The sequence below is a fragment of the Diceros bicornis genome, chromosome 2 (assembly GCF_020826845.1).
Source record: "Diceros bicornis minor isolate mBicDic1 chromosome 2, mDicBic1.mat.cur, whole genome shotgun sequence".
Classification (NCBI taxonomy): Eukaryota; Metazoa; Chordata; class Mammalia; order Perissodactyla; family Rhinocerotidae; genus Diceros; species Diceros bicornis.
Genome location: NC_080741.1, coordinates 21631050 through 21644498, shown reverse-complemented (window position 1 = coordinate 21644498; position 13449 = coordinate 21631050). Strand labels below are relative to the sequence as shown.

General features: G+C 39.0%; 1 protein-coding gene across 1 annotated transcript in view; it reads left to right on the top strand.

Moving 5' to 3' along the window:
- Nucleotides 1-13449, top strand: part of LOC131413005 (collagen alpha-4(VI) chain-like) — an 83371-nt gene that overhangs the window by 35076 nt on the left and 34846 nt on the right. Inside the window, exons 14-20 of the mRNA XM_058553342.1 lie at nucleotides 71-97; nucleotides 1869-1913; nucleotides 4357-4410; nucleotides 7672-7734; nucleotides 8082-8147; nucleotides 13128-13181; nucleotides 13299-13334. Coding sequence (XP_058409325.1) covers nucleotides 71-97; nucleotides 1869-1913; nucleotides 4357-4410; nucleotides 7672-7734; nucleotides 8082-8147; nucleotides 13128-13181; nucleotides 13299-13334 — 345 coding nt within the window. The remainder of the gene's footprint in view (nucleotides 1-70; nucleotides 98-1868; nucleotides 1914-4356; nucleotides 4411-7671; nucleotides 7735-8081; nucleotides 8148-13127; nucleotides 13182-13298; nucleotides 13335-13449) is intronic.

Genomic DNA, 13449 nt, shown 5'->3' with positions numbered 1-13449 from the left:
TTATTTCCTAAATGAAACAATGGTTTAAGCATCTCATTCAAACTCAATTTTTATTTCTTCCTAACTTTAGGGAACAAGAGGATTTTCAGGAGATAAGGTAGGTGACCTTCCTTACTCTTCTTACACTGAAGAACAGTTTCTTTGGGAAACACAATTCTGAGTCCAATCACTTTTCTTTTGCTTGAGTGAAGTGGGCTTAAGACTTTTAGACAGGGGATACATAGATGGTATTAACAGCCAAAATGCCATGCTAATGAATACCTATTTGTAAGACATATATTTCAGGTTTAAGGGAGGGATATGTATTATCATTTTCAAGCCTTGCTAACCCTATAATAATTGAGCCACTATATTTATGCCATGATGGTCTGGAAGAGTTGGTCCTGGATTCAAGGTATAATTGGAAGTGTCTGGTCAAGGTGGGTATCAAACAGTAGAGGGATGCCAGGACAGGATTGGTAGTAAAGGAGCTGGCACAATAAGAGAATGACTTTACATTCAGATTCAGAAGCAAAGTATCCATTTGCTCATTCATTCATCCAAAAAATATTTATTAGGTACCCACTCTGTTCCCCGCATTATCCTAGGGAGTGGTTACAAAATGATGAACAAGACAGACAAGAGCTAATAGAGCTTCTTCACTCACATTTCCTGGTACCACTGATTCATCCCCTATGGCCTGTGGCAAATATGTCATGTGATTTCAGTCTGAGAGTTTCCTATACTTTATTTTCATGCACTAACTCAGTGGTACTTTGGTTAAAAAAATGCCTGAAACTTGATTTCCTCGTGTGGACAGTAGGAGTAAATCACTCTTCCACACATGTAAAATGCATTTTATTCCGCTTGCTCAATTCTGGGTTTATTTTTTCCCCGAAAGATGCTTTATAGTAAATATATTAACTGTCATTTTGAGATAGTTGGCTAAACGAAGGGCCCATAATTTGAAAGTCATGGAATATTTGTTGAGATGTCACTATGCGACTGCCAGTTTTTAATCTTATTATCTAGTTAGCCTCAGTTTTTCAATTCTTTTCTTTTCTTTTTTTTTTTACCCAAGAGGATTGCAACTCTTTCTTTCTTTCTTTCTTTTGCGAGGAAGATCAGCTGTGAGCTAACATCCATGCCAATCCTCCTCTTTTTGCTGAGGAAGACTGACCCTGAGCTAACATCCGTGCCCATCTTCCTCCAATTTATATGGGACGCCACCACAGCATGGCTTGACAAGTGGTGTGTTGGTGCGTGCCCGGGATCCGAACCCGGGCTGCCAGCAATGAAAAGCACGCACTTAACTGCTATGCCATGGGGCCGGCCCTCCAATTCTTGTCTTAAGGAGTTTTTTTTTATTGTAAGTCTCCTGAAATGCACACTTATGGATACACTTCCATTTAATTCCTCCTTGATCTGAGCTCTTCCAAGTTTCCATTATGCAGATTAATTCAGGCATATTTGCCAGTCTTTTTAAATTAAAAAATGTCAGTGACAAAGGGACCATCTTTAACACACAGACAACCTGTGTTGGGGGGAAACGTTTCATTCAGTCTTGTAAAAAGGTTACCTGTTCCCATTGCAAAAGTTTAAAAGGAAGTCTTTCTATCCATTCAAAATTCGAGTTTCCTTTTTTTCTTATCTTGTTTTTTAGCACCTGAAACTGTCAGGAAAAAGAGTATATAACATTAATGCCTATTTCTGGAAGAAAATAATCATTGCTTTTTAATAATTGAATGCAGTATATAAATGTTGTTTTGGAAAGTCTAGATTCTTCTACCAACTGGAAAAAATATTAGCAAGGAAATTAACATCAAAGCAATAATCACGTGCACCTGGTCCTCTTGTCTCTAACATTCTCACCTTCCTTTACTCCACAGGGAAACCCTGGTGATGATGGTATTGAAGGCTTGGATGGAGAACAGGTACAGAAAGTTTCTCATTCTATGTTTCTCCCCTCTACTAGTTTGGCATTTATACTCTCTATTTATATTTTTCATGATTAGTCTAGAAATTTTAACATGCATACTCAGCAATGTCTCAAGTTAATCCACATATTTTCCCTTATCCCCGAAGTAGAAGGACCCTAGAAACTTAGCTCTAATCAACTGCTTCCAGTATTACATATTATTATTATTATTTATTTATTTTTCTGTTGAGGGAGATTGGCCCTGAGCTAACATACGTTGCCAATCTTCCTCTTTTTTTTTTTTTTTGGTGAGACAGATTGGCCTTGAGCTAATAGCTGTGCCAATCTTCCTTTATTTTGTATGTGGGATGCTGCCACAGCGTGGCTTGATGAGTGGTGCATAGGTCTGAGCCTGGGATCCAAACTTGCAAATCCTGGGCTGCTGAAGCGGAGCACATGAACTCAACCACTTTGCCACCAGGCCAGCCCCCAATCTTCTTTTTACTTGAAGAAGATTGTCCCTAAGCTAACATCTCTGACAATCTTCCTCTATTTTTGTATATGGGATGCTGCCACAGCATGGCTTGATGAGTGGTATGTAGGTCCTTGCCTGGGATCTGAACCTGTGAACCCTGGGCTGCCAAAGTGGAGCACACAAACTTAACCACTATGCCACCAGGCCGGCACCCATATTACATATTATTGTCCAGTATTTTATTTCAATTTTTTTGTTAAATTCTACCAATGAGACATTGTTATTACTATTGTTTTATTTAGTCATTGCTTATCTAGCTGTTCCCTCACATTTGTTACTTTCACTGGTGCCTTCAAAAGAATATGAAAAGACGATGTTTCTTTTGCCTAAGGTACAACTTTTAGAGTTTCCTTTAGTGAAGTTCATAAACTCTGTTGGTTTTTGTTTCTCTAAAAATCTCTTTATTTTACCTTTTCTCTTGAAAGTGTTCTTGGGTAAATATTTATTTTCTTTCAGCACTTTGAAAATGTAATTTCATAGTCTTCAGGCTTCTATTGTCTTTTGTTTTTCATTATCGCTGTTAAGAAGTTATCCATCACACTAATTATTGTTTGTTTGTCAACAATCTTAAAAAAATATATTTGACTGCTTTAAAAGTCTCCCTTTGTTTCTAGTTTTCTGCAGTTTCAATATGATGTGTCCAGGTCTGGATTTCTTTTTATTTATCTTGCTCAGGGCTTGTTAGGCTTTTGAATCTGAGCATTTGTGCCTTCTATAAGTTTTGGAGAATCCTTAGCAAATTATCATTTTGAAAGTTTTATCTTTCCCATTTTCTCTATTATCTCGTTATGGAAGCATAATTAGAAATTTGTGAGAGCTTCTTATTCTATCCTCAATGTCTCTTAAACTCTCTTTCATATTTTCTATTTCTTTGTCTTTCTGTGCTGCCTTCTGAATAATTTCTTCAGTTTCTAGTTCACTAATCTTTAGCTTGCTTGTGTTTAATATGCTATTTAACGTGTCAATTGGATTTTTTTTTTTCTTGTGAGGAAGATTAACCCTGCACTAACATCCGTTGCCAATCCTCCTCTTTTTGCTAACATCTGTGCCCATCTTCCTCTACTTTACGTGGGACGCCGCCACAGCATGGCTTGATAAGCGGTGCATAGGTCCATGCCTGGGATCCAAACCTGTGAACCCCGGGCCACGGAAGAGGAGCAAACGAACTTAACTGCTACACCACCAGGCTGGCCCCTGGATTTTTAATTTCAATTATTCTAATTTTCACTTCAAGAAGTTCTGTTAGATTCTTTCTCAGATCTGCTTGACATTTTTTTAAAGTTGCTTATTTTTCAATCATTCTTCTTTTACTTATTTAAATGTATTAAATATACTTATTTTATATTCTGTATATAATTCCAATATCTATAGCAATTGCAAGTCTGATTTTGTTGTCTATTATTTCTGCTGGCTTCTCCCTCATGGTGTCTTCCTTGTGCATGTGGTGACTTTTGATTTAAACTCATTTCTGATTGAACTTTATCTGTGAGAAGTCATTTAGGCCTGAGTTGAGGTTGTTTACTTCTGCCGCACACTTGGTGGCACTGCTTTCTGGCACTTTAAAATAAATGATCAGCGTGTGGTTTTTCACAGCACGCACACCCAGAGTGATCAGAAGTCCTTAGGACAGCCAATGGCTATCACTTCCCTGGATTCCTGCTTCCTCCTTATTCTCAACTCTAAGGATTTCTCTTTTTCTTTATCAGCTCATTAATGTATATAAAATATATTTCAGTTTGTTATCTGGAATTTTGAATTGTTTTTCAAAGGAAGGATTGCTCAGGGCATCTAGTCTGTTACATAGACAGAAATAGAATGGTAAAGAAACTTTTTATTCTTGGTTAGAACGTGAAACTACATGAAAAAAGTTTCCGATGTGATTAATATAACAAAGATTCTTTGTATATTTATTTTCTTTTTCTAGGGTAATCGTGGAGTCCCAGGGTCATCTGGAGAAAAAGGAGATAGAGGAATTCGGGTAAAGTATGAGGATATTCTTCTCTCATATTTCTACTGCATAAAGTGACCTTGATAGTTCATTTTTAAGCTCTGGGAAAGAATCATCTAGTGGCTTAAGTACTAGATTGGAAGTAAAAGGGCAATAAATATGAAATGACTATTTGGAACCTTTACTTAAGGGCTGACTCTGCTGATAGTGAAATGAGTAATGTAAACCCAGTTACTCAACCTGTTGTGCTTTAGAACAGTAATCTTCATTCCCCATCTTACAAGCTTTTCATGGCTCCTTGTCGCCAATGATTTAGTGTTACATTCAAGGCCTTTCGACCACATCCTTCACTAATCTCAGGCAAGAAGTATCCTTCCCAGTCAAATTGTACTACTCATTGTCCCCTATAAGATTCCTTATGCATGCCCTCCTCTGTGCCTTGGCTCATGCTAGGTACCACATCCTGGAATACCTTTCCCCGGCCTCCATTTTTAGTGTTTATTTGAATATCAGTTTTTCTTCAATTTCCAGCTCCTAACTTTCCTCCTCATGATGCTCTCCTTGACCATGTCAGTCTGTAGCGATCTCTTCCTTCTCTATATCCTTCCAGTGTACACTATTTGTACTATCTGCTTGACAGTGACTATACACTGCCTCATGCTGGTAATTATCTTTCTGTGTAAGAGAAGGCAGATACCTGGCATATGTACTGCAACTCTCCATTCCTGTGCTCGTGGCAGACATTACTAACAGATTGTGGAATCCAGTCTGAAGGATCTGTCTCAACATAGTACTATAATCAGCTTCTGTTGATGGACTGGATTATATAAGGGGGATGAAGTTTATTTACTTATATTTTTTTATACCCGTCATCAAATTAGAATGATGCTTTTACCCCAAGGTGTGGATTGATTTCCTGATAAGTGAAACAGGGTGTCACAAGAAATGGCTCTTTATTGAGGTTTAATTTCCAACCTGCAGTTTGTGGATCAGATTTTGGAGAAGGTGGAGAACACCACACTTCCCTCAAGACTGGAGAGCATTCATTTCCCTTTGAATTTAGTTAAACTCAATATCAAGTGCTTCCTATCTGTAGGGCATTTTACTAGACACAGAAAAGGGTTCAAAGATAAAAAAGTCATTGTTATGACCAACAAAGAGCCTATTAACTGGTGCAGGGGATAAGATTTGTACAGAAAGAATGATAATACAAGATAGGATGATATAAAAGCTGTAAGAATGGTGCAAATAAAGAATCAATGGGAGCACACTGACTTGGAGAGAAATCTAAAGTAGAGTGGTGTTTTTTCATCTGATCAATTGTCAAAACTTATTGAGCATCTATCGTAATCCAGGCATGACTGTAGAATGGGGAGCAAAACAAATGTAGTTTCTGTATCTTAGAGCTGGCCTTTGGGGAGAGACAGACATTAATGAAATAATTATGGAAATAGATGTAGGATTACCACTGAGATAAGTACATGAAGGAGAGGTAAATCACAGGGGGATCTGATCCAGTGTGCGTAATCAGGAAGGCTTCATCCAGAGAGTGGAGATGGGATGAAATTTAAAGGATGAGTAACAACCAGATGATGAGGGAGGGGGGAGGGACCAGAGACAAACCTTCCATACTAAGGTCCTGTGGCATTTGAGAATAGTGCCAAAGGGTGGAGAAGACTCTGTCATTCCAGGGAAATCAAGACATTTTTCACTCAGACTTCTGTGAGAGACACACACAGGGTATTCCAGGTTAAAAAAGAGGGAAGGTTTAGGGGCTCAGCTGGTGGCATAGTGGTTAAGTTTGCCTGCTCCGCTTTGGCAGCCCAGGGTTCACAGGTTCGTATCCCAGGTGCGGACCTATGCACTGCTTATCAAGCCATGCTGTGGCAGGCATCCAACATATAAAGTAGAGGAAGATGGTCACAGATGTTAGCCCAGGACCAATCTTCCTCAGCAAAAAGAGAAGGATTGACAACAGATGTTAGCTCATGGCTAATCGTCCTCACAAAAAAAAATAAATAAATAAAAGAGGAAGGTTTAGAGTTAGAAGAGCTCAGAGTGGGTTTGGACAAACAAGGATTCCAGTTCAACAGGAGTGGAGGGTGAGATAAAAAGTAAAAAGAGTGGGAGGAAAGTCTGAAAGGGCAAGTTGGAGTCAATTTAATGCCATGTTTGGGGTTTGTTTTTTCTACTCAGTAATCAGGTGCTATTGAAGGTTTTTAGGCAAGGAAGACACATGTTCAGAGCTACAGGTATGGAAGGTTACTGTAGAAGCCAGTGCCTAGGTCAGAAAAGGAGGGACTAGGAGTTGGGCAAATCATAATAGGAACCATATGCCAGGCTCTATACTCACCATTTTAATTTATTATTCCATTCAATCCCTATAACAGCCCTATAAGATAGGTATATCTGTTTCACAATAAGAAAATTGTGAGAATTCAAAGAAATTTGCCTAGCTAGTAAATTAAGCAGCAGGATTGGGATTTGGAATTAACTAACTCCCTTTTACCGTTATATCAGGCCAAGAAAGAGGTAAGGGGGAGTCTCAGGTAACATTATGAGGTGGCTTCTTTTGGGGCCTAGAGAACATTCTATTCCCTGTGTGTCTGAGAGCCAGATCTCAGAGAGGGGTCCCACTTCACTCTTTCTCAGAGTGTGGTGTATCCCCTCCAGAATCAGGCACATATCATCTGAGGAGGGTTCCTGGGGTGGGGGCTCTCTCCGACTCTCTCTGACCATTAATGGCAAGTTTTAAGGGAAGCAACCATTTGCTTATCATGTCATAGCCTTACGGCAAGTTGCTTCACCTCTCTGGTCCCCTGTCCACAGCAGTCAGGAGCTCTGGAAGCATTTTTCTCTCTTTTTTCCTCTTTTCCCTGAGATCTTGGTCTGCTAATGCTGCCCATGTCCATGATGGAGAAAGCCTTCTTTTTCTTGTATGTGTTTCCATGTGGGAGCATCAGGGAGGAGTGGAAAGATCAAGGGATTTGGTAGTAGGGAGACCTGGGTCCAACTTCTCTGAGCCTCAGGTGCTTTGTATGCAAATAGGGTAATTCCTGAGTTGTGAGGGTTAAATGAAGTAATGTGCACCTAGGGCCAAGCATATCACAGATTTATAATGAAAAGTATGTTCTTTCTAGTCTCAACTTCACGTCTTTGGCAGCAAATGCTTTAAGTTCAAGTACTAAATTGCTCTTTTAATGTGATTCTCGTTTTTCCTCTTAATGTTCTCTTCCTTAGGCAACAGGTGATTTTAAAAAGTGATATATTTTTTTTTCTTTGTGATTTAAGGGCTTGACAGGACAGCCTGGACAACCTGGAGAGCATGGAGACCCTGGGTTAAGGGGAGATCCTGTGAGTGGTGGTTGAGGGATTTCTGCTGCTTTAATCCAGGGACATGTGAACTGTCTGCTTATGGCACAAAGGCAGAGAGCCATTAATTATTTATTAACGAGGCATCTGCTCAGGCTATCTTAGCATTGTAGCAAATAGATTTGAGAGGAAACCCATCCTACAGAAAATTTAGGTTCTTAAAAGAGTTTGGACTTTTAATTGCATTGGGTATTTGGGAATTATTGAGCAGGCCCAGACAATTAAAAGGTCCACTTTAGTTTGCCTTTCTTCTTTTAAAAATCATACTTCCTATCATTTCTTTTCTTCTTTTCTGTTCATCTGAGGTAAGCAATCTTTTATTTTCTCAGGGGGATCCTGGAATTGATAGTTATATCCAAGGTCCCAAGGGAGAAAAAGGAAGGCATGGACATCAGGTAAGATCGTCTCTGTTTGCTTGGGGATACTGGTATGCTTGGGAACAGATGCCAGCTTGTGCAGAAGATGTGGGCATTCTGGTTGGATCAGCGTTGAAAACCAGAGAGCAAACCTGTGGGCCTTCGTTGTCCATGGAGGCAGGAGCTCTGAATGCTCATCCCCACTTATATTTTTGTCCTGGCATCCGTGTCTCCTAGGGTTTTTTTTTGTACAAATCTTTTCTCCCACAATACCAGTAACACAAGTTACTTGACCTCTTTTGTCCTTTGTTTCTTCATCTCCAAAATGAAAGCATCAGATTCAGTGATGCATAAGTTCTTTCCAGTGTTAAAATTCTCCAATTTTATAATAATGTCTTGATTTAGAAAATGCTCAGGGTCGTTACCCTGCTGGCTTGCTTTCCATCACTGCCAATGTTGATTCATGTGAATCAGGTGCTAGCCATTTTTAAAGATAAGATCCTTGTCTAGTTCTGAAGACTAGAAGCATCATGACAGAAGACATCTCAAAAAGAAAAAGACTTGTTAACTTGACAGATGCTAACTTGTTGGAAGCCACTTTCAGATTTTTATGTCCTAGATATTAAAATGCATGACTCTGAAAAATGACTGAAATAATCCAAGTGCCTCAGTCCTCACATCTCATCATTCCCAATTTCCAGGAATGGGGTCTGCATAGGAAAATGTTTACAACTGTAGAGGAGCCTTTATTTGCTTTGAGCTCCAATTTTGCATCCTTTGACAAAAGCTGAGGACGTCGGTTCTCTTCCCTGGATTGTGGCTAGTTAGCATCCATTTTATGTATGTCCAGGTCCTGAATAAAATCCAGTTTGTAACAAGATGGTTATTATGCAGCTGTGTGAGATAACCATCGTGACTTGCTGCAAGAATTCCTCATCTGGTTGCTGATGACAGTTGTTTTGGACAAACTCAATTGAGAGAGTTCTTTCTGGTGAGCTGAGGTGGGATAGCCCTGTGAATAGCCGCTAAATCAGCTGTGGGATTGAGCTAATAGAACAGCAGGACAGCAACCCTTACCCCATCTGGGCTGTGGTTTCCTCATCTGTAAGGTGGGAAGATTAGAGAAATCATTTCAAGTTTCTATGAGTTAGTGGTTGTCATGGGCAGAAAGCTGATGATCTGTGTATAAACTGAGCTTTGGTTCCACGATTTGCTCACGGTTTTACTGCTGGGAAGGAACTCAGGCCTCTAGACAAACTGTCCGGTGCTGAGTCCATCACAGCACCACAGCCGGGGGAGAGCCTCATGCTCATCTTTCAGAGGTCTCCGTCGCTGACTTTAGCTTAGGGTTAACCTTGAACATCAGATCTCTGGATAGCGTGTGGAAACAGAAATTGTAATCCTCCAAGGCAGTGCCGTGTTGTATCGCATTTGTGTTCCCCGTGGTTTTTACACCCATGCTGAGCCCAAAGAAGGGTGCTAACTAAGTATTCTTTGAATAGACTTGGATAACAGAAGTCATTCTCACCAGTTACATAAGCCTGCAGCTGGTGGATGCTGAAATTCTAGCCTGTGAAGTGCTATTAGAAGATAGCCCTCTAGGGGACAGTCTTTCCTTGGAATTAATTCTGAATTGAACCAAAAAGCAGATTCCATGCTGCAGTTTGGATGGAGAAAGTGCCCTGACGAAGCAATCTTTCAAACCAAACAGAGAAACTTTGTTATGTTCCTAGTATTGGGGAAGGAGTGAGAAACCAGTGATGCTTTCATACTTCCAGGGAGAATAAAAACCCGTACAATTTTTCTGGAAGGCAATCAGGCAACATACATCAGTTAGGACAGCTATTTTTTTGTTTTTGTTATGTTTTTTAATATACAAGTGACAGAAAGCCTGACTGGCAGTGTTTAGCTAATAAACATGTTTGATAATCCAGGCATAGGTGACTCCAGGGTTGGGACACCCGCTTGATGATGCTATCAAGACTCAGTGATGTCATCAGGGACTCAGCCCCTTTCCTTCCATATGCCATCCTCAATGTGGTCCTTAGGCTTGGCAGCCCAAGCATTTTGTCTTCACCTTTATGTAAAATGCCAGAAGGAAAGGGGCTTTCCTTTCATCAGGGCGTTCCCAGTAATATTTTCTTTATAGCTCATTGGCCAAAACTAGGTCCTGTACTCCCCACCTGCCTTTCCCCCATTTTACGAGAGCCGGAGAAAACAAGTCTCTGACAAAACAAGTGAGATTGCCACGATTAGCTTAGACCTGTCATAAGTCATCTCTTGGAACTGGGCATGTTGTTTCCTCAAACAAGGCTAAGCTTTTCTTAGCACGGAAGAAAGGAGAGTGTGTGTTGTGTAGGCACCAATTGTGTCTGCCGTGGCTTAAGATGTGTATGTCCTTTGATCCAGCCTTTCCAGTTCTAGAAATTTATCCAGAAGCTAATCATGGACCAATACAAAGATTTAGCTTCAAGGATGTTAATGTAGTGATTTTTAATCATTACAATGCTTAAATGTCCAATGATAAGGGATTGTTTAGATAAACAATGGTATATCCTCAAGATAGAATATTATTAAGCCATTAAAAATAATTTAGGAGACTATTTCTTAATAAAGAAAACATTCATGGTGTAATATTAAGTGAAAGACCAGGTTATAAGGGACTATATTCAACAAGAGTCCAAATTGGTAGAGTGTATCTATATCTATGTATCTTGGAAGGATAAGCACCGAGAAATTATGCATTTCTTTTCCTTAACCTTATTCTCTGAATTGTTGAAATATTCTGTGATGAACCTGTATTACTTTGTACCCCAACTTTTCATTTTGGACAATTTATGTCTACAGAAAAAGTTGTAATTGCCAAGAATAGCACAGTGAACACCAATTGTTATCATTTAGCCATATTTGCTTTATGTCTTTCTATACATATACATAGGTTTTTAAATATATATATATATATTTTTTTTTGCTGAACAATTTGAGGACTAATTGAAGGCATCATGACATTTTGCCTCTAAATATTCAATAGCTATCTTTTAAGAATGAGGACATTCTCCTATACAAGCACAAAATAATCATCCCACTCAAGAAATTTAATATCGATACAATATTATTTTTTAATATACAATCCATCTTCAAAATTCTCCATTTGCCCCAATAAGGCCCTTTCTGGCCATTTTTGTTGTTGTTGTTCCAGGATCCCATCAGGGATTATGTGGTGCTTTTAGCCATCTTGCCTCTGTAGTATCCTTTGATCACAATCATTGCTCAATTATTCGTTTGTTTATGTGACATTGATATTCCAGACCAATAATTTTGCTAAACACCCCCCAATTAAGATTTGTTTGATTATTTCCTCATGACTAGATTCAGGTTAAATATTTTTGGCAAGAGATTAAGTAATGCTGTGTCCTTCTCAGTCACCAGGAGGGACGCTGTGTCAGTCTGTCTCATTATTGGTACATTAATTTGGTCCCTTGATTAAGATGGTGTTCACCTGATTTATCCATCATGAACATAATTTTTCCCTCTTTCTAATGATTAAGTAATCTGGGCAATGATACTCTGAGATTGTAAATTTCTTGTTTCCCAAGAATCTTTTACCTGACGGGTCCAGCAGCTGCCCAAATAATTCCTTTACTGTGCTGGCTGCAAAAAAGTGTTTACTATCGAAATGAGAAAATGATAAACATTTTAAGAAAGAATCTTTATTATATCCAGACCAATTGTGAGAGTGCTTTATCTAAAGCTTTCTCCCTCATACAACCTACTTTATTAAAAAAAATCCCATTGTAAAAGTAACACTTACTACAGATATTTGGGAATACAGAAAAGTAAAATGTAGAGAAAAAATCATCAGTAGTTCCAGGAACCAAGAAAACTATCAGTTTACTGAACTTCCTAACTTGTCGATGGCAAAGTTACTCTTCCTGAGAAAGTCGGATGAGCATCCCATGGGCTTATTAAAAAATGTTCTAATACAATGGAAGTGAAAAAAAGAGGAATCATCATTCTATCTTTCTCCATATTTGGCATAACTTAATCATTCAGAGAGTTTAGCATACTTGAAAAGAACAACATTATAGCACAATTTTTTCTATTTCGTAAACTTTTGATAAACACAATTTTTAATTGTTGCATACTATTTCAATAAGCATTTCTACCATAAGTTAATTAACGCTTCCTTCATATTTAAATTGTTTTGGAATTTAATCTGTTATAAATAACAGTTGGAAAAGTAGCTTTGCACAAAACATCTTTGTTTCTGTATTTCACATTCTTTCCCAATTTATGTGTTCTTATTGAGTTAGTATGTGACTTCACTGAATAATTATTTAAAATATCCCTCCTTGGTGGTTTCCCTACAAGGTGGTTGCCATTTCTCCTGAAAGATGGACTCATTCTTTCTCTGGACACCACTCATTTTCCCACTTCTGACCTTAAAGAAGTGAGAGCACTGGACAGTTTCCTTATCGTGACTGTGTTTAACCTCTCTCTCCATCACCGTCTATATATATTGATCATTCCACATGGGCAAAGTCTTCTATGTTCTGTTTCTATTGGCCACTCTGTATCCTATATGATGCCCATAGAAAGGGAAGTGCCAATATTTTTCAAATATTGGCTTATGGGAGAATATGTATGACTACTGTCCCAGCATGGTGAACCCTGAGGAGTCATCAAACGAACAATCTTTGGGGAAAGATGTCTTCAACATGGCTATTTTAAAACACCTGAATTAAATCCATTTGCTACTAGAGGGGTGTTGACCAATAGAACTTTCTGAGATCATGGAAATATTCTATATCTGTGCTGTCCAGTATGGTAGCCACTAGCCACATGTAGTTATTGAACACTTGAAATGTGCCTAGTATAACTGAGGAACTAAATTTTTAATTTAAATTAATTTAAACTTAATAGCTACATGTGGCTAGTGGCTTCTATATTGGATAGCCCATGTGTAGAGAACAAATCCAGAAGTGTGTAGACATCTAAACTTTACCTCTTACTTTTCAGGGAGGATCTAGTTTCAGTGGAGCTCAGGGGGAAACGGGAAATGTTGGCTCTCAGGTAGGTATAACCACTCATTGGATGTATTTCACCTGCTTTTGTGGAAGAGAGAGGTGGGTTGGGGTGAAAACTGGTTTGTTTCCTTTTCTAAGGTCTCTGCTTCCCTTCTATTCTTAGGGGTCGGGAGGAAGACGTGGTCAGCCAGGACTGAAGGTCAGTGTTTTCTGGAAAGAGTTGTTTCTTGCTCCATATACGTGGCGACTTTAAATAGTTCTCTCTGAGGTCAAGGGGAGTGCTGGCCGGGCTGCCTGAGGTTGCATGCGTATCA